Source organism: Daphnia magna, linkage group LG1 (assembly GCF_020631705.1).
Source record: "Daphnia magna isolate NIES linkage group LG1, ASM2063170v1.1, whole genome shotgun sequence".
NCBI classification, from domain to species: domain Eukaryota; kingdom Metazoa; phylum Arthropoda; class Branchiopoda; order Diplostraca; family Daphniidae; genus Daphnia; species Daphnia magna.
In genome coordinates, this window is record NC_059182.1 from 2,525,267 (window position 1) to 2,546,979 (window position 21,713).

Sequence of the window (21,713 nt, forward strand, 5' to 3'; positions counted from 1 at the left end):
AAATGAAGAGATAAGATTGTGTGCAGCTATTGATATAAAACAGAGGGGGAAATACACAAAGTATGTTGATTTGTTAAACATATTATTTAGTGCCTTACCTGGTTGTGCGTGACGTGTGTGAACCTTTTACCGAAAGTCGCGTACATAGGTAAAAAGAACGAAAATTAAGTTTTAAAAATATTTGTTTTTAATAGTTATCTCCCTTACAGTTAGGCTCTAGGATGGACTTCATAGTTAACTTGTTTTTTCCTAAGAAATCTGTAGATTATAACAAGAATGACGTTTTGGGCACTGGCATTTCTGGTCAAGTTTTCTCAGGCACTTTTAATGGGGAAAAGGTCGCTGTTAAGAGGATTTTGAAAAATGTGGGCAACAATTTGGACGAAGCTGCTCAGAAAAAGGAAGAGGACACCATGAAAATTCTGGACCATCAAAACGTTCTCAAACTCATTGACGTTCAGAATGACGATAATTTCAAGTACCAATGTTCATTAAAATAAGTTAACGCAGTTTAATCTATTTGTTACTGCTCATTGCAAGGTATTTGATTTTGGAATTCTGCGTCGGTACACTTTTCGATTACGTCAAAGGAGACTATAAGGGCGAAATTCCTTCCGAGATCGACGGAATGATTCAAATGGCTAGCGGATTACTTTACATCCATTCCAATCGTTTTGTCCATCGAGACATAAAACCAGGAAACGTATTGATTTCTCCAAAGTTCATTTTGAAAATATCGGATTTTGGATTCAGCCGGGGAGTCACAGGCTCCGGAAGTTTTTCTATGTCCAGTGGACCAAAAGGCACACGAGTCTATTACTCCCCAGAATTCCTTTCGACGGAGGAGAAAACAAAAAAAGAGAAAGAACAAATCCGCGTTAACGTCTCGATCGACATCTTTTCACTGGGATGTCTCTTTTTCAATTACCTTACGATGGGCGGTCATCCGTTTGCCAATGGAGGGCCTCCCAATGAAGTTCTCACTCCCACTAATATTCAAAACGATGAAAAGATCCTCAATGGCACGATGGGTAAGCATATCAGAAAGAATTGTGAATGAATAACGAGTTTTAAAAGCGCAGATGAAATGTTTTTCTTATTAGGTTTACAGGAGAATCATTATGCATATGCCATGATTGACGGGATGACTGAAAAAGATCCCAGTAACCGTTGGAAATTAGAACAAGCCCTAGAAACCCTTAATGATGAAGCTAAAAGAATTAGAACGGAATAAAATTCAATTACAATTTCTGTTTTAAGATGTGCATTTGCTAGTTGTTTATTCGGTTAGGAAAAAAATCTTATCTTAAAAGAGAAAGAACACTGGCAGGCAAGAGGATATCTGCATCGCAACACGAAATGATATCACGTTTTGTTGTTGTTTATATTACAGCTTACATGATTACGTGTGTGTGTGGGCTATAAGACGTTTTTGCTTTCAAATAAAGTACATCAGGCAAGACAGACGCCATTGGCTCACAATTGTAACACAGTGAAATACGATAACGTCGTCAAGCAATTAATGCTGGGGTAAATACACAACAGGTGGAACGAGAAAATGCTGAATTCCATTTTATCGTTGGCTATTTCAATTACTGGGAACAGTTGTTCATTCTATAATTAAATATTACGGAAATAAAAGTGCTCTACAAACAGACGGACAAGGCACAATCGTCCGTTTCAAATGGATTCGCAAACGTTGAAGCAAGTGCCAAAAAACAAAAGGTTGAATGATTGAATCATCACAGCTATTTTAAAATGCTTATCTGAGCAAAACGATGCTAATTCTTGTGGTCTTGGAAGACAAATATCATTCGAGAAAAAACCCGCTTAAATTGCATGTTGCAAGTCAAAATACACAGCAGTTAAACTACTTCTTTTGTAGTTCGGGAATATGGACAAAACAAGCTCTCACGTCAGAAGATGGGATATCAGTTTTCTTTACGCTAAAAAAAATGAGCTCGTGTTTCTAACTAATAAGACAGTAGTTAAATGTTCACTATTGCAACATTTTATCAAACAAATTATATTTTTTTAACTCCGCTACAAACTAAGCAAATTGCCCAACAGTGAGATTTGTCCATATCTTGACAATGAATAAGATAAGACTATTTTGGCTGCATGAAATCATGGGACAAAAACAAAAGAAAACCCAAATTCTATCAGAGTTGTATGAACTAGCAATAGCTCAAGCCCAACCTCGAAAGTTAAGCCATTTTTAATCAAACGTGAATCTGATTTCCTGATACTACAATAATGTCCGTCACAGGCGAGTACGAAACGTCCGTTTCACAAGATGCCACGTTTCTGGGTAAAGGAGCTTACGGTATTGTTTACGAAGGATCATGGAATGAGAAGAGGGTGGCCATTAAGCGGATTGACAAGACTGAATTCTTCGTTTCAAACAGTTCCGCCGATTCAACCAACGCCCGACAGCAAAGGGAGGAGGAAAACATGAAAAAGTTGGACCATCCCAACGTCCTCAAACTCCTTCACGTCGAAATCGACAAAAATTACAAGTAAGTTCAAGTTACTTTGATAAATCAGCTATTCAAAACAGACAATAATATCGTTATGGGTAAGGTATTTTTATCTCGAGTTGTGCGAAGGCACGATTGGAGATTACATCAGAGGAAATTATACTGGTCCCATGCCACCCCCTGAAGCTGATTCCCTGTATCAAATGGCCAGTGGATTGGCTTACATCCACTCAATGGGCCTGGTGCATCGAGACGTCAAAGACGACAACGTTTTGATATACAAATCAACTACTGAAGAAAAAACCAGGCTCAAGATTTCCGATTTTGGCTTTTCAAAGCCAACGACGGCCAGTGGCACCTACTCGTTGAAAAGTGGCGTCAAAGGTACGCGACGCTACTTTTCACCTGAGCTGCTCATGTTATCCGATGAGCAAGCCAAATCCGGTATCCTAGATCATCAGAGGAGCAACATTTCATCCGACATCTTCGCCCTAGGTTGCCTCTTTTACAGCTATTTGACTAAAGGAAAACATCCGTTCGAAGATTCTAGGGGATTCTACCTCATTCCGGCGAACGTTCTGGAAGGAAAGTACAACCTTGAAGGTAAAGACATTAGAGTTTTTATTTTTAGCTATGATTGCTAATGGATCTTTTTAATTTATTCGTAGGGATCACCGACCCGCTTTTCCAATCCATTGTCGAGGGAATGATTGCTGCTGTTCCAGTTACACGCTTGGGTCTTGACGCGGTCCAGTTAAAACTAACTCCTCGTTTAACGCATTAACATATTAAGAAACAGAAGCAGTCTCATCGGAAACTGACCGATACCTCGTTAACAAGGACAAAGATAAATCTGGAAAACATTCTACGCGAGCAAGGAGCTTCGTGCACAAGAGAAGAACTAATTCAGTTAACTTGCAGTCATGGATCAACAGATTTTCGACAAATTTAATTAAGACGAAATGTTAAGATACACTTAATCTTGTCACATGACATATTTCGTCTTAAATTAAACAACTTTAAGCAACCTCTTGTCATTAATTCCAGGTATTTACGTAAAGTAATTTACTCTGTTGATGTCGATCACCTGGGTCGATCCAGTTGTCTGTGCGAGAGCAGCAAAGTGTCGTCGTTGCCTGGAAACTGGAGTGACGATGATGATGAAGCACTAAATAAATTTGTCACTTGGAAATGTCTACGTGACGCAAAAACTTGCCAAGATGCAAGAATTTTGACGTCCTACCTGAATGGCAATGATAACTATAGACGTGTACAACCTGCAATCAATTACGCAACCACAGGTGGGAGACGAACTGTTCTGTCGTCAGTTGGCAACAGAAATGGCAAAATTTAAGGAACGTTCCAGGCTCTAAATCTTTCCTGATTCTTGCCCTGCCTCTCGATTTTTTGTTTAAAGAGGGAAAGGATAGGGATAGGTTATTCCAATCGTGGTGTAGGTAAACAATTTGATGTATATATTTTTTTCTAAGCGTTCATTAACTGGCTGGGAAGTATAAAAGAAATAAAAACAAATAAAAAAAAAAGATGTGAAGCGGCCATCATGGATTTTTTAAAATTCCCCTTTCCCTCAGTTCCGATGAGCTAACAAATTGCCCTACCTACGGAAATGTGCTACTTCTTGAAACTGCCGATTCAAAAAAATATAAAGGTGGAAAGATCATTAAGGTCACAAAAGCAAAAGGGAGAAAGGCTGAACCATCGCAGCGATTTGTAAATGCTTTCATGAGGAAAACGATGCTAATTCTTATGGTCCTGAAGAAACCCTTAATGAACCGAGCGTGAAATTATCAACACGTCCGCAACGTAACGTGCAATGCACATCGTTTTGCTTTCCATTTTGCATTCCGTGTGTGTTACATAGGGATTTCCCCGCTATATTGTTTCATCGATTGACCACATTATGCAAGCCCGCGTGAAACGTTAGCAATTGTATGCACGTTTCCATGATGGGTTTTATTAGATTCCTTTCAGAGCTGATAAAAGCTGAAAAGTTAACGAAATTTCAGAGCCGTTCAACGAGGTCGTTTACCAAACAATCATAGATTAACATTATACACTTACATAAATAAATGGCTGGTGGTTGTGGGATCTGTTTCTCGGCCGGTTAAAGATAAGACAGCTAGCATGAGTATACCACGTAGATATGCAGTTCGAGATACACACGCCTTATAATCGGCTCAATAAAAATTAGTTGTTCTTGCCACGTCTTACACAACTCGTTTAAATTAACACCCTTCCCGATTAATCAACACAAAGGTACATAAAAAAACACTTTTAAAATATCATTAGAGCTTTTCCGCTGTGGCCAAGTATTGCAGCATTACTAATTGATGTTCCAACTTTGAACTGGACATGTCTTGTGAAGATCCCAGCCCGATTATGGAGTTGGACGAGAAGGTACTTTTGGGCAAAGGAGCAGAAGGTCACGTATTCCTCGGCACTTTTGCTGGAGAAAAAGTTGCCATCAAAAGAGTCCTCACAAACGCGGACACTGTTGTGGACCCAGCCCGTCAACGAAGGGAAGATGAAACCATGAAAAAATTAGAACACCCCAATGTTCTCAAATTAATTGAGGTTGTAGAAAAGCAAAATTTCAGGTGAGTAACCCAAAAATGATGAAACTATTTTCATTTTGAATGGTCACAATTCCTGCTATACCTTTAAGGTATTTGATATTGGAGTTCTGCGTGGGAACGATTCGAGACTACATAAGAAAAAAGTACACTGGCCCAATGCCTTCCGAAATCGAAGGGATGATGCAAATGGCTAGCGGACTGCAATACATTCACTCGCAGAATTTTGTCCATCGAGATATTAAACCAGAAAATGTGTTGATTTCTTCTTCCCACGTCCTGAAAATATCGGATTTCGGGATCTGTCGGCCAGTTACAACGAGTTCCCAAAGTTTTTCTTTGTCCAGCGTACCCACAGGCACTCGGATGTTCAATTCTCCGGAATTGCTTCAATCGGAAGAAAAAAGCCCAGAAGAAAAGCAACAAATTAAAGCTTACGTGTCAACCGACATCTTCTCCTTGGGCTGTTTGTTTTTTAGTTACATCACGATGGGCGGTCATCCTTTTGCCAAAGAAAAGATTATCATCGAGTTTGTAACCGTTGCCAACATTTTCAAAGGGAAAAAGTATCTCGGCAAAGACGGCTATGGTAACTAATCCGAGATCAAATCAATTCTTATCAAGACATAATTTATTCTTGCTTCTATTTAGAACTAGGTCTATCCAAGGATCATTATGCATTTTCAATGATTGACGGCATGACGGAGGTGAATCCAACCAGCCGTTGGACACTAGACCGCGTTTTGAAAACTTTAGAAAATCAGAAGCTGAAACTTGCACAGGATGAAGACAATAAACATTGAAATCTGTCAAAATCTTGTTAAAAAAAGACAGTTTAAGATGAACATACACGGCACTTTAGGTATGCACAAAACAAATCTTACGGCAGCTTAGACGGACTACCCATATCTGGATCGGTATATTATCCATACTATTAGACCATGTTCCCTCTGTGATAAAGCCCCAGTTAAACATCATATAACGAATCAGTTAAACGAATAATCAGATACATAAATAAAAAAATGGGATGCATCAATTCAAAAAAGACCTGGTTGATATTTAACGGACGCTCATATTTGTCATAAAAGAACATTATTACAAAAATACCGATTGCGTTGAAAATAGATGTGACGAAATCTACTCTTTCCGTTTGTCGTTTAAATCAAATGGGCATGTCTAAGAGTCTCGGATCAAGATAAGATAATGACATTTCAAATTTCCTCTCAACGGTTTTGAATTGCACATAAGTAAGCAGATACATCTTTACCGTTACTAGTGATTTAGAGTACTTCAAACTGTGCGAAGCTTTCTTGTTTTATTGAGTTAAGTCAGATTGAAAAGAAGGTGCAACACCACAAATGGCAGATCCTGATCCCGAACGTACGTTTTTCAAAATGCAATATTTAAAGATTTCCTATTAAATGTTTAAAATTGGAGCTTTTTTTTTTTTTTTTAACTTTAAGTTTTATACAAGCCGTACAGGATAATGCTAAAACATTATTTGTGTAAAAATGCTTGCCCGTTAAGTTTCTTACCGGTACTTTACCTAAAATTTTGCCAAAAATCACTTTTGGAGCCGTTACAACTATCTATTTATCTATCTAATCTGTAAAGGCGGAATTGAGACGTTTATAGTACTGGGCAAACTTTACGTATTCGCTGATTTAATTGTCTTTTGTTTAAACCTGCTTTGCGCTCCGGTTCGTGCCTTAAAAACAGCCTACTATGACAAAAACGAAGTTCTTGGAAGAGGAGAACACACTACTGTTTTTGCAGGGGATCCAGGTTTGGCCGTCAAGAGAATTGAAAAGGAAAGGATGGTTGAAAGATTGCGAGACAGAGAAGAGGCAGCAATGAGACAAATGGATCATCCAAACGTCATAAAACTTGTTGATGTCCAAGAAACTCCAAATTTCAAGTACAAAATGAAATATTGACCTCAAACAATTCTAATACTTAATTATACTTCAACTCATCAGGTTTTGGATACTTGAACGATGTTTAGGGACGGTTCGTGACTACATTAACGGTGATAAAATGTACAAGGATCACATGCCAACGGAGGTTGAAGCCTTGATGCAAATGGCAAGCGGATTGGCTTACATCCACTCGCAAAATATTGTCCATCGAGATATCAAGCCAGATAACGTGCTCATTGCCAACAATTCTGATCCAAAACTCAAATTTGTTTTGAAAATTTCGGATTTCGCGTGCTCTAAACCCATGACGCAAGACGGAAAACATTCTTATACCGGCCCTAGAGGAACCAGGGCTTATCATGCTCCCGAGTATCTTCGACTAGAGGACGGTAAAATGAAAGATGAGGAAATGAAAAATATCAGAGAGGACAAATCGATCGACATTTTCCCCTTGGGCTGCCTGTTTTTCACTTACATCGTTAAAAAAGGGACTTCCATTCATCTATTTTCGACACCAGGAAAGCCATTTAACTTGCAAGAAAAGGATGAGAGTGACGTCACTGAGAATATCCGGAACGACAGAAAGTATATCGAAGAGAATGGTAAGAACTGTGGTTACGTAACCTGCATAAGGATAGAAATTCAGATTCTTTTCTAACGTGTTATTTGATTAAGGAATACCAAGCGAACACTATGCGTTTAAAATGATTGACGGAATGACTAAAGCTCGTTCTGAACATCGCTGTGTTGCGGTTCGTCGGCCGGCGAGCGGTTTCAGCCGAACAAACCGAATGAAAAGGGGACTTAAACTAATTCCTTATTACTAGAGTAATATAAGACTTACAAATGACTAGGGTTTACACAAATATATTTAACACTTACGCGGGGGTAGCCAGCACAAACAGCACAGCCCTCCCTTAGGACCAGTCTCACACACGTGAGACGAGATGACATTCACACAGTACGTCAGTACGCACACCACGACAATCACACCCCGTCTGCTATGGGCCACCCAATTTCTCCATGGGCCACTTACGCCCTCTAGTCGGTCTACATACGGGCCTCGGGGTACAGACATAAAAAGGGGTAAGGGGATAGATGAGCCGTCTGCTACAGCTGGGTTTTGAACGAAGGTAAACCTGGAAAAAATTCAGTGCTAGGCACTTTGGAAATGGAATTGCAACGTGAATAACAGAAGACATAATTCAGTTGACTTGCATAGTAGATTAACAGAATTTTGATCAATTTAATTTGATTGATAAAGACGAAACGTTCAGGTACAGAAAAACTAATCGTGTCACATGATTTGTTTCTTCTTAAATAGACATCTTTAGCAGCCTCTTGTGATTAATTTCATGTCCTTACGTAAAGTATAAATTTCTCAGTTACTGTCGATCACCTGAGTTGATCCGGTTGTCTGTGCGATAGCAGCAAATTGTTCTCGTTCCAGCAAATTGAAGTATTATGATGATGACACTCACGTTGGTCATCAATGAAGCACTAAACAAAAAGTGTTACTCGAAAATTGTTACGTAACTAAAAAAAAATCCAAGAAACGTGTCGTCCTATTTGAATTTCAAAGACGATTTGCCGTGCACTATCTGTAATCAATAACGCAGCCACAGGTGGGAGACGAACTGTTCTGTCGTCAGTTGGCTGCCTCTCGTTTTTATTTAAAGAGGTAAAGGATAGGGCTGCAAAAGGAACAGTTTTTATGTTATTCCAGCCGGGGTGTAGGTAAACAATTTTATATTTTTTTTTCTAAGTTCATTAACAGCCGGCTGGGAAGTCCAAAAGAAATAAAAAAATAATTAACAAAAAAGATATGAAGCGGCCATCATGGATTTTTTTTATCCCCCTTTCCCTCAGTATCAATGACCTAACAAATTCCCCTACCTACAGAAATGTGCTGCTTTCTGGAACTGCCGAGTATAAAGGCTGAGACATCATTAATGTCCAAGGACTTCTGCCGGCACGTGCAACTCTTTATACGCAATGCCTGTGGCACACCTGTAAAATCCCAACTCATCCTCATGTTTTCGGATATAACTAAACGGCAACGTAAATGCGTAAATATACCTAGAACTAGATGGGCTACCATCGACATGAAAGACTGCACGAATCAGGTGGGGGATGGAACTGGAATTGTCTCGCACACTCAATTGCAAACAGAATGGAAATCCATTAAAGTCTGTTGCAAGGAAACAGCTGGAAGGCACAGACCATTCTTTTTCTTTATTTCCAGACTATCCACTCGATATATTTTTTAAATCGATATTTCTCTGCAATCGTTAAATCAATAACGACCAGCAGCTCGCGTGATGAAAATCTCTGAAAGCTTTTCGGAAAGCATCCGGAACATTGTCATATGAAAAAATAAAATAAATAAACTTCCTAGTTTTTTCTTTATGTGCATAGTCTATACAGAAAGGAGACCAAGCTTTTCTATTTCTGCATCTTTCTTCTATTGCGTATTGAACGCGTTCAGCCGGATCGTGCCCAGCGGAAGACGTCGATCGATAAGGGACCTTAGCTGTTTGGGTTGACACGTGAAAGTCTTTTTCTTTTGCACGTCCCTGTCTCGTGCAAAGTCCACCCGAATCCAATCTTCCACCCGCCCACAGTTCACGACAAATGTGGAAGCCGTATACGATCTATCCTAAAACACACTTATTTACCCAAACGAAAAGCCTATAATACAACCATATATACATTTACACTGAAATTTCCATTTTTACCAAACATTAAACAATGGAATGTTTTTAAAAATTCAATCGTGACGTTTGGATTGAGACGCAATCACATCAAAAGTTGACGTTGACTTCTATTCGATAGCCAAATGGTATATACACGTGCTGAACTTTATCGATATGAAACAGTTCCACTCATAGCGGTTGTCATGTACATTTATTTTATACAAGTGGGAACTTTGAAAGCTATAAATAAACATAAGGTACAGCCAAAAGAAGATAAAAAAAAGGCCAATTTTCTTCGCTTTACCTGTTGCCGGGATAGTTGCCCTGGATTTCGCGCACTTGCCCGTAATGATTCTTTTTCCGTTCCTTTCACGACATCCGGCTTTCTAGCCCGTTTTTCGCTGTGTTACCCGCTTGAATGGCTACTGCGTGAAGGCCTTACTATATACTAATTAATCAAATCAAGCTATAGAGTTCAGGTGTAGATGGTGAAAAGCAAAAGACGTGCGAATGGACGGCACGAGGTTGAGAGGCACGTGAATTCAGCACGGTTACCATGGCAACAAGTAATAGCAGCCCCTTTATAGGTCAAAAGAAAGTTTTTGTTGCATTTCTAAGGATTTAAAATGTTCTCGCCCGAATACTATTTAATATCTTATACACAACTCTAATTCAATCACGACGGCAACAGGGAACATTCTAAGAGACCGTGCGTTCTTTATCGTCTCCTGCGCACTTGTAAGTTTACCGATTTTGCCCTTCATGTACGTTCTACTGCTGGGGGAGGGGGCATCCTTGTGTACTGTCGTATATCTTTTCAAATCATGTTTAAATCTTGGCTTTGACACGTTCCAAGTGAACACGAGGAGACAGGGAATTGCGTAGCAAACGTGGGGATTTTCGATCTATCAGATGTTGACACGCTGGCAACGCGGAACGTGACACTTCTGTTGGGAATCGTTTTACTTTTTTCCCGTTTATTGACCGATTTGGATGTGTTCTATTTCTCAATCCAATCGCTAAAAAGAGTATAATAAAAAAAAAAAAAAAAAACAAAAAAACTGCTGCATCTTCATGATTTAATATTTCATTCCATTTCCTCTGCGCGTTCACGAAAATGGCGCACATACGCGTATATCTCGGGCGTGATCTTGTATTTATCACCCACTCGGTAGAAAAAGAAGCTTTTAATGCAGCATCTGACTGAAAGAAGCTTACACTGTCATCGTGCGTGAAATTTTTATTCGCTTCCTTTTTAATTTCTGATACTGTCAGGATGAAATACATGACGATGTTGGATGAAGTTGAATCCTCTTTTCTCAGTAAAAGATTCTCGATTCTGTTCAGAATTCAATGATTTATTCAATGAGGAAAAGGCTCAGGAGATGTAACGGTACATCGTATAATTTAATCACATCATACGCTGCAAATCAACTGCGAATAGATCGGCTGTGTATAAAAGATGTTATGATATTCAAGTCGTAAAGGACAGAGCTTATATTGAATTCATGTACATTTACCCCCTAACTGTCGTTCTTTGATTGAATCCCACTCGTTTGTCCTTACGTCAAACACGGACACGAGATTCACGCGACACGTTTCTTCCTTGCCCCCACTGCATGCTGGTATCGTGCAAACAAAAAGATTTTAAGAAATCGACTGTTTTCTTTTGAAAAAGTGCGCGCGCAATGGCGTCTCGTCGGAGGATATTCGAAGGAAGACCCTTTTCCTCCGCTGCAAAACGCACGTTATATAAACGGGCGTGACCATTCCCTGACTTCACACTGGCAAAGCACAACCATCAGAACCATCTCGTCTTTTCAAATCATTCAACTCGCAGTGAATTCAATCAAACGGTCAGTTCCATTTCCCATAAATGATTCGATTCAAATTTCAATAATATTGTGTAATTATTACAGTTTCGAAATGCGGATCCATCTTGCGTTCCTAGGCAAAAGGAAAGGGGAATCATTGTCGGTTCGGCCGCAACCGGAAGAGGCCCAAAAATGGACGGAATGTTTCTCGACTTTAATGACATCCAAATGTAAGTCTTATAGTCTATCCAATAAACGCATATCTTGTTCACTAAATTCATTCATTTGTGCGTACCTTTATAAACAGACGGATCGTCTCTTTACCGGGCCTTTTTACTACGCGAATTCAGCAACGAGAACCTGGAATTTTGGCTGGCCGTCGAATATTACAAGAACATGAAACCCAAAAAAATGGCAGCTCGGGCTGCGCAGATTTACCAGGATTTTGTGGCCGTTCAAGCACCTAAAGAAGTACGTTTAAAAATCTTGTTTTGTTTCATTCAACGTTGATATTCTCAGCAGATTTCTGTTGATTCAAAGATAATTTATCCGTCACTAATTAATTCTTCTTTTCTATTTCTCTATCGGTTTGCCTAATAGGTCAATCTGGATGCTGAAACGAGGCTCATTACATTAACTAATGTCCAATCAAGTCAATTGGACGAACACGCTTTCGATCGTGCACAAAGGCGGATCCAGCACATGATGGAACGGGATTCTTACCTGCGTTTCCTCCAGTCGGGACTGTTTCTCGAACTCATCCAGACGGAAAACTACCCACCGTCACGATAAAAAAAAATTACTGGGACCGTGAAATTCAACTTCATTCGAATTAAAGGGACACTGAAAGTTGAAATGCGGAGAGCGTCTCTGTAAATCGCCATCACTCGCACTTTCATCATCGCTAGTTCTGAAAAACTGATCGATTTCTGTCCTATTGATAAACTACCAAATACTTTTTGTTATCAATTATCGTTTAGATTTCTTGTTTGTTTTGTTGTGTAGTCAAATGAACTGTGATTTTTTCTGCGATTTTTGACAAAATGTGGAAACGACTAATCGGCTGGTTCCGACGACTTCGTCTTCCCTCAATTGTAAACATACATTCAATTGATAATCGTGCCTGTAAATAAAATGAAAACAATATATACTATTTGTAACATGGATGTATCACGTGTGTATCACTTGAATAGAATGAAATTGCCTTACATTAAATTGTATCGCTATTATCTAACAGACTGTGGGATGAATCCACCGCAAGGCCACACACTAAAATGATCGAATTTCGCTCATATCTATCGACTACCATTTGTTTTGAACTGTGAATTTCCTCACCCATCCTCCGTCTTTGAATCTTTCCCGCATTCCGTTGCGAAAATTCCAAACCTTTTCTATTTGTTCCCCCAACCTCTTACGTTTCTACAGTTTCCTGTGACATTGAAATTCATTATTCGTACCCTGCCTGCTAGTCTAGTTTGCCAATGAAAGCACAACGACGTTTATCAGGTAAGCAAAAATACCAAAAACCCACCCCAACGCCACTGGGTTAACAACTGGTCAGGTAATTGACATGAAGTAGAAGATGTTTTTCTAGGAAACTTGAAGATCGAAGAACTTTCATTGTTATCAGAAACAATAACAAGCGTTTGCTAAACATCTGTTGACGTACCAAGAACAGAAAGGTCCCAGAAGGATGCTGCATTAACGTATTTGAAGTTGTGATAGCAACAGATTCAAACTGTCCTCTCGATCCTCGTCGAGCTGTTGTCAGTTATTTTATTTTTGATTGTAAGTTGCTCGTCTCTTTTAGCCGAAGAATTTCGTTTGCTGCCAGAAATTCGTCTGCTACAAGGGGATGAACAACAAACCATTCACAAACTATAGCTAAATAAAAATAAACCAGATAGAACTAGGGCTAGAAAAAAAAAATTGGGAAATGAAAAATAAATAGGGTCCCCCCTGCTTGGAAGAAAAGGGGGAAAATCTTAATTATATTTATGAAAACTTATTTTTTAACATGAAGAAGTTGGTTTCTCCATAAGACGCTGCAGCCGCAGCAGACCAACTTGGACACAAATGAGATTTTCGCATTTGTGGAGAACGTGCAACGTAGGATGTTTTACTGCTCTATTCCTAATTCTTGCTCATTTATACATTATTAATTTATATTTATATTTCCCTTAGAAGTATAATAGTGGTCTACCTTCTTCAGCAGCTTGTGAGGGATTATTCAGTACGGCAGGCTTAATTTTCACTTCTGAGAGAAGCAAGCTATCTGATTTGAATTTCAATATGTTGCTGTTTTTTAAGTTAAATGGCTCCTGCTGTCGTGAGTGGGAAAAAAAACCCCTCAAAAACGTCTGGTAACCCCACTAAAAAATGCTGTTTATTGCTGTGTAATTGCTGGAAAGATTCAAACAGAAATACAATAATAAAAATTTAACGCGATCGATTCGATCGATTTCGATCATCGATCGATCATTTCATTTTTGATCAATCGAAACGATCAAAACGATCCAATTTTTTTTTTATCGAGATCGAGATCAATCGCTCGCGAACTAGTGATCGAACGGCAACTCTGGTCGTTGGCTTGGGCTTGGCTGTGGGCTTGGGCGGTGCGGTTGGCTTCGGTTTGGCCGATGGTTTAGGTTTAGCAGTTGGTTTGGCCTTAGCAGTCGGCTTGGGCTTAGCTGTTGGCTTGGCTTTAGCAGTCAGCTTGTGCTTAGCTGTCGGTTTAGGCTTAGCTGTCTGCTTGGGTCCAGTAATTGGTTTCGGTTTGGCCGTTGGCTTCGGCTTAGCGGTAGGCTTAGGTGCAGTAGTCGGGCTTGGCTTCTTCGTGGTTTGGGCGTCCTGTTTTACAAGGCATACTATCATTCTGTATGCCTTAACTTGAAGTTTAAAAAAAAAAAACTTCTTCAATCTTAAACATTTAATAGGAAATCTTTAAATATTGCATTTTGAAAAACGTACGTTCGGAATCAGAATCTGCCATTTGTGGTGTTGCACCTTCTTTTCAATCTGACTTAACTCAATAAAACAAGAAAGCTTCGCACAGTTTGAAGTACTCTAAATCACTAGTAACGGTAAAGATGTATCTGCTTACTTATGTGCAATTCAAAACCGTTGAGAGGAAATTTGAAATGTCATTATCTTATCTTGATCCGAGACTCTTAGACATGCCCATTTGATTCAAACGACCAACGGAAAGAGTAGATTTCGTCACATCTATTTTCAACGCAATCGATATTTTTGTAATAATGTTTTTTTATGACAAATATGAGCGTCCGTTAAATACCAACCAGGTCTTTTTTGAATTGATGCATCCCATTTTTTAATTTATGTATCTGATTATTCGTTTAACTGATTCGTTATATGATGTTTAACTGGGGCTTTATCACAGAAGGAACATGGTCTAATAGTATGGATAATATACCGATCCAGATATGGGTAGACCGTCTAAGCTGTCGTAAGATTTGTTTTGTGCATACCTAAAGTGCCGTGTATGTTCATCTTAAACTGTCTTTTTTGAACAAGATTTTGACAGATTTCAATGTTTATTGTCTTCATCCTGTGCAAGTTCGAGCTTCTGATTTTCTAAAGTTTTCAAAACGCGGTCTAGTGTCCAACGGCTGGTTGGATTCACCTCCGTCATGCCATCAATCATTGAAAATGCATAATGATCCTTTGATAGACCTAGTTCTAAATAGAAGCAAGAATAAATTATGTCTTGATAAGAATTGATTTGATCTCGGATTAGTTACCACAGCCATCTTTGCCGAGATACTTTTTCCCTTTGAAAATGTTGGCAACGGTTACAAACTCGATGATAATCTTTTCTTTGGCAAAAGGATGACCGCCCATCGTGATGTACCTAAAAAACTAACAGCACAAGGAGAAGATGTCGGTTGACACGTAAGCTTTAATTTGTTGCTTTTCTTCTGGGCTTTTTTCTTCCGATTGAAGCAATTCATGAGAATTGAACATCCGAGTGCCTGTGGGTACGCTGGACAAAGAAAAACTTTGGGAACTCGTTGTAACTGGCCGACAGATCCCGAAATCCGATATTTTCAGGACGTGGGAAGAAGAAATCAACACATTTTCTGGTTTAATATCTCGATGGACAAAATTCTGCGAGTGAATGTATTGCAGTCCGTTAGCCATTTGCATCATCCCTTCGATTTCGGAAGGCATTGGGCCAGTGTACTTTTTTCTTATGTAGTCTCGAATCGTTCCCACGCAGAACTCCAATATCAAATACCTTAAAGGTATAGCAGGAATTGTGACCATTCAAAATGAAAATAGTTTCATCTGAATCATCATTTGTGTTACTCACCTGAAATTTGGCTTTTCTACAACCTCAATTAATTTGAGAACATTGGGGTGTTCTAATTTTTTCATGGTTTCATCTTCCCTTCGTTGACGGGCTGGGTCCACAACAGTGTCCGCGTTTGTGAGGACTCTTTTGATGGCAACTTTTTCTCCAGCAAAAGTGCCGAGGAATACGTGACCTTCTGCTCCTTTGCCCAAAAGTACCTTCTCGTCCAACTCCATAATCGGGCTGGGCTCTTCACAAGACATGTCTAGTTCAAAGTTGGAACATCAATTAGTAATGCTGCAATAAACTTGGCCACAGCGGAAAAGCTCTAATGATATTTTAAAAGTGTATTTTTATGTACCTTTGTGTTGATTAATCGGGAAGGGTGTTAAGTTAAACGAGTTATGCAAGACGTGGCAAGAACAACTAATTTTTATTGAGCCGATTATATGGCGTATGTATCTCGAACTGCATATCTACGTGGTATACTCATGCTAGCTGTCTTATCTTTAACCGGCCGAGAAACAGGTCCCACAACCACCAGCCATTTATTGATGCAAGTGTATATAATGTTAATCTATGATTGTTTGGTAAAAGACCTCGTTGAACGGCTCTGAAATTTCGTTAACTTTTCAGCTTTTATCAGCTCTGAAAGGAATCTGATAAAACCCATCATGAAAACGTGCATACAATTGCTAACGTTTCACGCGGGCTTGCATAATGTGGTCAATCGATGAAACAATAGCGGGGAAATCCCTATGTAACACACACGAAATGCAAAATTGAAAGCAAAATGATGTGCATTGCACGTTACGTTGCGGACGTGTTGGTAATTTCACGCTCGGTTCATTAAGGGTTTCTTCAGGACCATAAGAATTAGCATCGTTTTCCTCATGAAAGCATTTACAAATCGCTGCGATGGTTCAGCCTTTCTCCCTTTTGCTTTTGTAAACCATTTGTGACCTTAATGATCTTTCCACCTTTATATCTTTTTGAATCGGCAGTTTCAAGAAGGAGCACATTTCCGTAGGTAGGGCAATTTGTTAGCGCATCGGAACTGAGGGAAAGGGGAATTTTAAAAAATCCATGATGACCGCTTCATATCTTTTTTTTTTTATTGTTTTTATTTCTTTTATACTTCCCAGCCAGTTAATGAACGCTTAGAAAAAAATATATACATCAAATTGTTTACCTACACCCCGATTGGAATAACCTATCCCTATCCTTTCCCTCTTTAAACAAAAAATCGAGAGGCAGGGCAAGAATCAGGAAAGATTTATAGCAACGTTTTCTTTAGTGAACTATCGATTTGATTTCATTGCATTAGTTTCATTTTCTCTAAATCGTTTCAGAACTTATTTATTCAGAGATTTTTTTCAGTGCCGAATTTTAACAAACAGCTGCAGTGAAACGGATGAGGTAAACAGTTTCACTCCTGACGGTGAAAATGACTTGTCTTTTGAAGTGGAATGTGAAGACCTGGAAAAAATAACAAATGCAATGCCACGAGCAGTTGCCATACTTTGCTTCAGCATCGTACGATGGGTGCATAAAGGTAATTTGTGACTGAAAATGTTGACGACAATTTGACACCTTTTTTTTTATTGTTTTATTCGTGGCTTCATTTAATACAAGAAGCGTCAAAAACGAAATCCAACAAAATAAATCCATATTTGAAAATTATGCAGTCTCTTCTCACACCGTCCAGCCTGGCCGTAACTGAAAAATATCTAAATTTATTCAGAAAAAAAACAAAACACACCTGTTAGTATTTTAAATAACCTAAATGCCAATTTATAAGGTATAGTTTAATACCAGTAACTCTCTTCAAACGATCATCTTATGGTTTACGAGTCGTTGGCTTGGGCTTGGCTGTGGGCTTGGGCGGTGCGGTTGGCTTCGGTTTGGCCGATGGTTTAGGTTTAGCAGTTGGCTTGGCCTTAGCAGTCGGCTTGGGCTTAGCTGTTGGCTTGGCCTTAGCAGTCGGCTTGGGCTTAGCTGTCGGTTTAGGCTTAGCTGTCGGCTTGGGTCCAGTAGTTGGTTTCGGTTTGGCAGTTGGCTTCGGCTTAGCGGTAGGCTTAGGTGCAGTAGTCGGGCTTGGCTTCTTCGTGGTTTGGGCGTCCTGTTTTACAATAAATTTATTGAAACAAATGAATGTAAGATCGCATTTAAGTTATTTTAATTCCATCGAAAAGTGGGCTTACCGCGGCGATAGCCAGGCACACGAAAATCAGAACAAAAACAGCGAAGAACCTCATTTTTTAACAGCTAGTCAGGAGACAGTCTTAACAGTGAATTATTCACGTTAAACGGGCCCTCATTTTATACTCGTCACAATATCGTTTTCTTTTAATCGTATCGATTTGTTTTAATTACACAGTGATCGGCAGTCATCCGGTAAATGCGGATGTGGCCGCTTTTAATTGGCGCACTTGTCATTGGTCATGCAGGATATAAATCTGGTTCTAGTTGGTTCGATCACCCACGGAGCAAATACAACTCAGGTGGGACGAATGAATTTACATATCGGGAGTGCCAACTGTTCACGCAGGACGAATTAACACTGCCGTCCGTCCGCACAGATGTGTGTATACGCAAAGCCTACGCATTGACCACAACATTTTTAGATTGCGCAAACGCTATACGACCTTGCATTAAAATTTAATCTATGTTTAGAGATATAGCATTTTATTTGGCAAAACAGGGAAACAGAAAGTTAACAAAATTGGTTGATAACAACCGTGAAGATACACAGAAGACGAACTCCAAAGTACTTGTGACGAGTCCTTGATCCGAAAAAAAAAGTGTACGTGCATCTTGAATGACATCACATTTGCATGTAACGCAAGTAACAAAAGATTGAGGTCGACTTAACAGCTGGCGTGTATCAAGAAATCAAGGACTGTCCAATTTTATCTTCTCGTTTGAATTACGAATTCAACTTCCGCGTTTTCATCGCAATAGGATTTTGCTGTTTTGTTTGAAATCTTAAATGAATGCTGATTCGATTTTAATTTGATCAGGTGAGACCTGCAGGTGACCCCATTAGCATTTGTTTTTTAAATTGACGATCGTGGATTTTGCACTTCATTCAAATGAATCCACTCGAAAGAGTCTTGAAAAAAAAGGGCATTATTTATCGTGAAGAAAGTGGGATAACAAGTTTAGAAAGCCAATTATTAATTGTGAAAATCGAGGGTTGTTCAACTCTTTGAGAATTTCAATGCCCTACTTCCAATTGCATCTATATAGCATCACAATATATAAAGACATTTTCAAGCTTTCGCTGTTGTTCAGTTTAATTCAGTTCCTCTCGCGCTGTTTCCCTTCCACTTCGAGTAGCTACAACAATAGTTGTTTGCTATAGCCGGCTGCCCTGATATTTAATTATTGTTGCCTTGATTTATCTACACCGAACAATCGAGCCGCATGTCAGCGTTTTGACATACAAAAAACCCGTCTGTCTTCATATCAATTTTTTGTTGTTGAATTGACGGTGATAACTGCAATCATTGTTGACTACAGACATTGATATTCGCATAGAAATTCCGTAGGTCAGCAGCAGTTTTCGCGAGAAACTTTCCCAGGTTAACTAAATAACAAACGAATGGCCTGAGGACATCATTGTGCCAATGGCATTTGAAACTGCGCGCCTCGCCCTGAAACCCTCCTAGCAACCAGGTCTCATATTCCATCGAAACTGCCAAGGATCACGATTTATTTTCGGATCCATTGAGTATGCGCATCACATGCGAGACGTCGTTACGAGATTGTCATCGGGTTGGTTGACGGATTTCAGTAATAAATTTTTTTTTTTTTTTAAATGGACATTCGCTGACTGCGATGAAAATGTGCGGGTTTGTTTTGTTTTTTTTCTGTTTTCAAGTGACGCACGTAACAAAAAGGATACGCAGTAGCATTTTATTGCACCTCGTTCCCTTGTGCTAAGTATCTGTCTATGACCGGTTACTAGGCGAGCCACAAGTGTGCCAAAAAAAGAGCGTTATCGGGTATATATTCGCGAGGTTTCCAAAACATTATTTGCGCGTTATTTGTCGTACTGAACGACCGTTCTCCCCCCCCCTCCTCCTCTCACCATTACCATATTCATACTTGGCGAGGTTGTGTCCGGTCAGACGTATAAAAAGGCCACCGCTTTGCTTCAATAGAATCAAACAAACTCTCTGCAACAGACTAAAGCAGTTCTGTGTGTTCAAAGCATCTCGTTTCAACCAGAAGAACATTTTTTTAGAGGTAGACATTTTCGCCATTTTTTTTTCCCAAAAAGAGTTCATAATTAAATAATAATTATGAACAATTTTCCGGCAAGAACAGCAGGAAAATGGCAACTAACAACATTGTCAAGAACGTCATTGCCAAACGCTTGATGTCGACATCGGGCCAAACTACCAGATACATTTCTCCGGTCTCAACCCTAAGTAAGTTCTTGAAAAACAATCTGCTATTGTAATTAAGACGTCCTAACTTCTTATGGTATATTTCAATATAGGTCAAATTAGTCATAAGGTCAGTCCATTCGAGCAGCGATTGCTCGTATGGAGCGGGCAATTTAAAAAGATTGCCGATGTTCCCTCTCTCGTCTCGTGAGTGCACTAAAATTTCAATATTAATGGTCAGGCTTGTCAAACTATTAAAAAAAAATAATAATAATTTGCTCTGGGAAAAAAAATAGACGCGATACAATGGAAAAGGCCCGCAATCATTACCGGATTCGTGTTAATCTCATCATCGCCGGTCTGACGGTTCTCGGCTCGTTCGCCATGGTAATCAGCGGAAAGAACGCAGCCCATCGCGGGGAGAACATCAACGACTACAACGCTGAATGGCATCGGAAATACAACGAAGCCCACAAATACGATCATTAAGTGATTAGAATAAAACAATATTCATGCGACAGTCCACATGAAAAGACGAAAGAAAGTGAAATGTGAAAAAGTCAGGATGTGAACAAATTGACTGTTAGATGTCGTGGTTTGTGATAATGTGCCCCATTTCACTTAGATTTCAGCTATAAACAATAATTTTCTTACGCTTTTTTTGCCTTTTCTTTGAAACGTTATGTGATCGTCGTAACTGGTATTAGTAGACATGTGAGTCCTCTTTTTTCAATAGGTAATTTGATTTTCATTTTTTTCAAATCAACTTGTCATTTAAACAAATCACGGCATTCCCTGTTTTGTGTTATTCAAAAAAAAAAAAATGAAATACAGTTGAAAGTTCAAAACGATATGTGTCAAATGTTTATGGGCTACGTGGTGTACACCACATCCGCACAGTCAAGGCTATGGCATTTTACGATGTCGCTAAAGTCATAACGTGTAATGCGTCAGGCTTAAATGATAACATATTGTTGTGCATCACCCAGCGGATTTTTTACGAACTCAAACAATTGTTTGGCACATTTGTTACATAAATAATCAACGCTGCATAATAAATTAACTGGCAGTTTATGACATCTTTTGTTTGTTTTTGTTTTTTTTTTCAGCGTGAAAAGCCACACACACGCAGCTACAGGAGCAAATATATTTATTGCTCAACATGAACGAAACGACGCAAACAAGCTTTTCTACCCCCCACGGCTTTTGATTCCAAGATTGACAAGATTATGCCACAGGGAGGGGTCGCTCCATGTCTGGTAGTTGGCATGACAACATCCACAGCAAAGAGGAATGTGTTTGTTACTTTCGTGTTATTAGTCCTTAACTACCTTGACATGACATTCGTCCGGCGATGCAGAAAGAAAAGAAAAACCGTTGATTTAGTATTATAGAAAAATTCAAGACGATCCGTGAAAATGCAGACGTGGCAAAAGAGAATTGAAGGCGGGCATCGACCCTCGAAGTTGTTTTTGCACAAAAGACCTAGATAGCTCCT

At 39.3% G+C, this 21,713-nt stretch overlaps 9 protein-coding genes and 1 long non-coding RNA gene across 18 annotated transcripts; 6 read left to right on the forward strand and 4 right to left on the reverse strand.

Moving 5' to 3' along the window:
* LOC116936488 (serine/threonine-protein kinase/endoribonuclease ire-1) lies at positions 1-1,462 on the forward strand. Of its 2 annotated transcripts, none has more exons than XM_032943633.2 (4): positions 1-148; positions 210-478; positions 541-1,031; positions 1,104-1,462. In XM_032943633.2, exons 2-4 carry the CDS (start codon positions 222-224, stop codon positions 1,232-1,234), a joined length of 879 nt encoding a protein of 292 aa, XP_032799524.2. In that variant the 5' UTR covers positions 1-148; positions 210-221; the 3' UTR covers positions 1,235-1,462. The 2 variants fall into 2 exon arrangements, with proteins under 2 accessions (XP_032799524.2, XP_045036458.1); XM_045180523.1 differs by having other exon boundaries at positions 16-148; positions 214-478.
* Positions 1,463-2,138: 676 nt separating this feature from the next.
* On the forward strand, positions 2,139-3,507 carry LOC116933483 (serine/threonine-protein kinase/endoribonuclease IRE1). Its single transcript, XM_032941249.2, has 3 exons — positions 2,139-2,519; positions 2,584-3,083; positions 3,149-3,507. The coding sequence occupies exons 1-3, from the start codon at positions 2,257-2,259 to the stop codon at positions 3,262-3,264; spliced, it is 879 nt and encodes a 292-aa protein (XP_032797140.2). The 5' UTR covers positions 2,139-2,256; the 3' UTR covers positions 3,265-3,507.
* A 1,110-nt stretch (positions 3,508-4,617) lies between these two features.
* On the forward strand, positions 4,618-6,119 carry LOC116921320 (serine/threonine-protein kinase/endoribonuclease IRE1). 2 transcript variants are annotated; one of them, XM_032927614.2, is made up of 4 exons: positions 4,618-4,757; positions 4,852-5,098; positions 5,167-5,663; positions 5,726-6,119. In XM_032927614.2, the coding sequence occupies exons 2-4, from the start codon at positions 4,854-4,856 to the stop codon at positions 5,875-5,877; spliced, it is 894 nt and encodes a 297-aa protein (XP_032783505.2). In that variant the 5' UTR covers positions 4,618-4,757; positions 4,852-4,853; the 3' UTR covers positions 5,878-6,119. The 2 variants fall into 2 exon arrangements, with proteins under 2 accessions (XP_032783505.2, XP_045036454.1); XM_045180519.1 differs by having other exon boundaries at positions 4,633-4,757; positions 4,867-5,098.
* Positions 6,120-6,300: 181 nt separating this feature from the next.
* On the forward strand, positions 6,301-8,332 carry LOC116921401 (serine/threonine-protein kinase/endoribonuclease IRE1). 2 transcript variants are annotated; one of them, XM_045180510.1, is made up of 5 exons: positions 6,301-6,454; positions 6,794-6,992; positions 7,054-7,595; positions 7,669-7,734; positions 8,109-8,332. In XM_045180510.1, exons 1-5 carry the CDS (start codon positions 6,433-6,435, stop codon positions 8,183-8,185), a joined length of 906 nt encoding a protein of 301 aa, XP_045036445.1. In that variant the 5' UTR covers positions 6,301-6,432; the 3' UTR covers positions 8,186-8,332. The 2 variants fall into 2 exon arrangements, with proteins under 2 accessions (XP_045036445.1, XP_045036438.1); XM_045180503.1 differs by having other exon boundaries at positions 7,669-8,332.
* LOC116933487 lies at positions 7,485-9,005 on the reverse strand. 4 transcript variants are annotated; one of them, XR_006652505.1, is made up of 3 exons: positions 8,393-8,989; positions 7,876-8,156; positions 7,485-7,617 (listed from the first exon to the last, which is right to left on the reverse strand). It is a non-coding gene; the product is annotated as an uncharacterized LOC116933487 (long non-coding RNA). The 4 variants fall into 4 exon arrangements; XR_006652506.1 differs by lacking the exon at positions 7,485-7,617 and having other exon boundaries at positions 7,845-8,156; positions 8,393-8,687; positions 8,894-9,005; XR_006652504.1 differs by lacking the exon at positions 7,485-7,617 and having other exon boundaries at positions 7,845-8,156; positions 8,393-8,687; positions 8,890-8,989.
* A 2,412-nt stretch (positions 9,006-11,417) lies between these two features.
* LOC116933484 (regulator of G-protein signaling 2-like) lies at positions 11,418-12,718 on the forward strand. The gene is made up of 4 exons (XM_045180628.1): positions 11,418-11,545; positions 11,609-11,733; positions 11,811-11,974; positions 12,104-12,718. The coding sequence occupies exons 2-4, from the start codon at positions 11,616-11,618 to the stop codon at positions 12,293-12,295; spliced, it is 474 nt and encodes a 157-aa protein (XP_045036563.1). The 5' UTR covers positions 11,418-11,545; positions 11,609-11,615; the 3' UTR covers positions 12,296-12,718.
* Positions 12,719-13,867: 1,149 nt separating this feature from the next.
* Positions 13,868-14,627, reverse strand: LOC123477208 (histone H1-like). 2 transcript variants are annotated; one of them, XM_045180638.1, is made up of 3 exons: positions 14,474-14,627; positions 14,047-14,391; positions 13,868-14,015 (listed from the first exon to the last, which is right to left on the reverse strand). In XM_045180638.1, exons 1-3 carry the CDS (start codon positions 14,493-14,495, stop codon positions 13,987-13,989), a joined length of 396 nt encoding a protein of 131 aa, XP_045036573.1. In that variant the 5' UTR covers positions 14,496-14,627; the 3' UTR covers positions 13,868-13,986. The 2 variants fall into 2 exon arrangements, with proteins under 2 accessions (XP_045036573.1, XP_045036571.1); XM_045180636.1 differs by having other exon boundaries at positions 13,868-14,391.
* Positions 14,628-15,210: 583 nt separating this feature from the next.
* Positions 15,211-16,331, reverse strand: LOC116927258 (cyclin-dependent kinase 2). Its single transcript, XM_032934277.2, has 3 exons — positions 16,180-16,331; positions 15,837-16,083; positions 15,211-15,761 (listed from the first exon to the last, which is right to left on the reverse strand). Exons 2-3 carry the CDS (start codon positions 16,079-16,081, stop codon positions 15,383-15,385), a joined length of 624 nt encoding a protein of 207 aa, XP_032790168.2. The 5' UTR covers positions 16,082-16,083; positions 16,180-16,331; the 3' UTR covers positions 15,211-15,382.
* A 1,081-nt stretch (positions 16,332-17,412) lies between these two features.
* On the reverse strand, positions 17,413-18,177 carry LOC116931708 (histone H1). Its single transcript, XM_032939335.2, has 3 exons — positions 18,023-18,177; positions 17,634-17,940; positions 17,413-17,548 (listed from the first exon to the last, which is right to left on the reverse strand). The coding sequence occupies exons 1-2, from the start codon at positions 18,074-18,076 to the stop codon at positions 17,659-17,661; spliced, it is 336 nt and encodes a 111-aa protein (XP_032795226.1). The 5' UTR covers positions 18,077-18,177; the 3' UTR covers positions 17,413-17,548; positions 17,634-17,658.
* Positions 18,178-19,911: 1,734 nt separating this feature from the next.
* LOC116931699 (UPF0389 protein GA21628) lies at positions 19,912-21,066 on the forward strand. Of its 2 annotated transcripts, none has more exons than XM_032939321.2 (4): positions 19,912-20,072; positions 20,154-20,257; positions 20,329-20,422; positions 20,512-21,066. In XM_032939321.2, the coding sequence occupies exons 2-4, from the start codon at positions 20,161-20,163 to the stop codon at positions 20,702-20,704; spliced, it is 384 nt and encodes a 127-aa protein (XP_032795212.1). In that variant the 5' UTR covers positions 19,912-20,072; positions 20,154-20,160; the 3' UTR covers positions 20,705-21,066. The 2 variants fall into 2 exon arrangements, with proteins under 2 accessions (XP_032795212.1, XP_045036574.1); XM_045180639.1 differs by having other exon boundaries at positions 19,920-20,072; positions 20,149-20,257.
* The last annotated feature ends 647 nt before the right edge of the window (positions 21,067-21,713 follow it).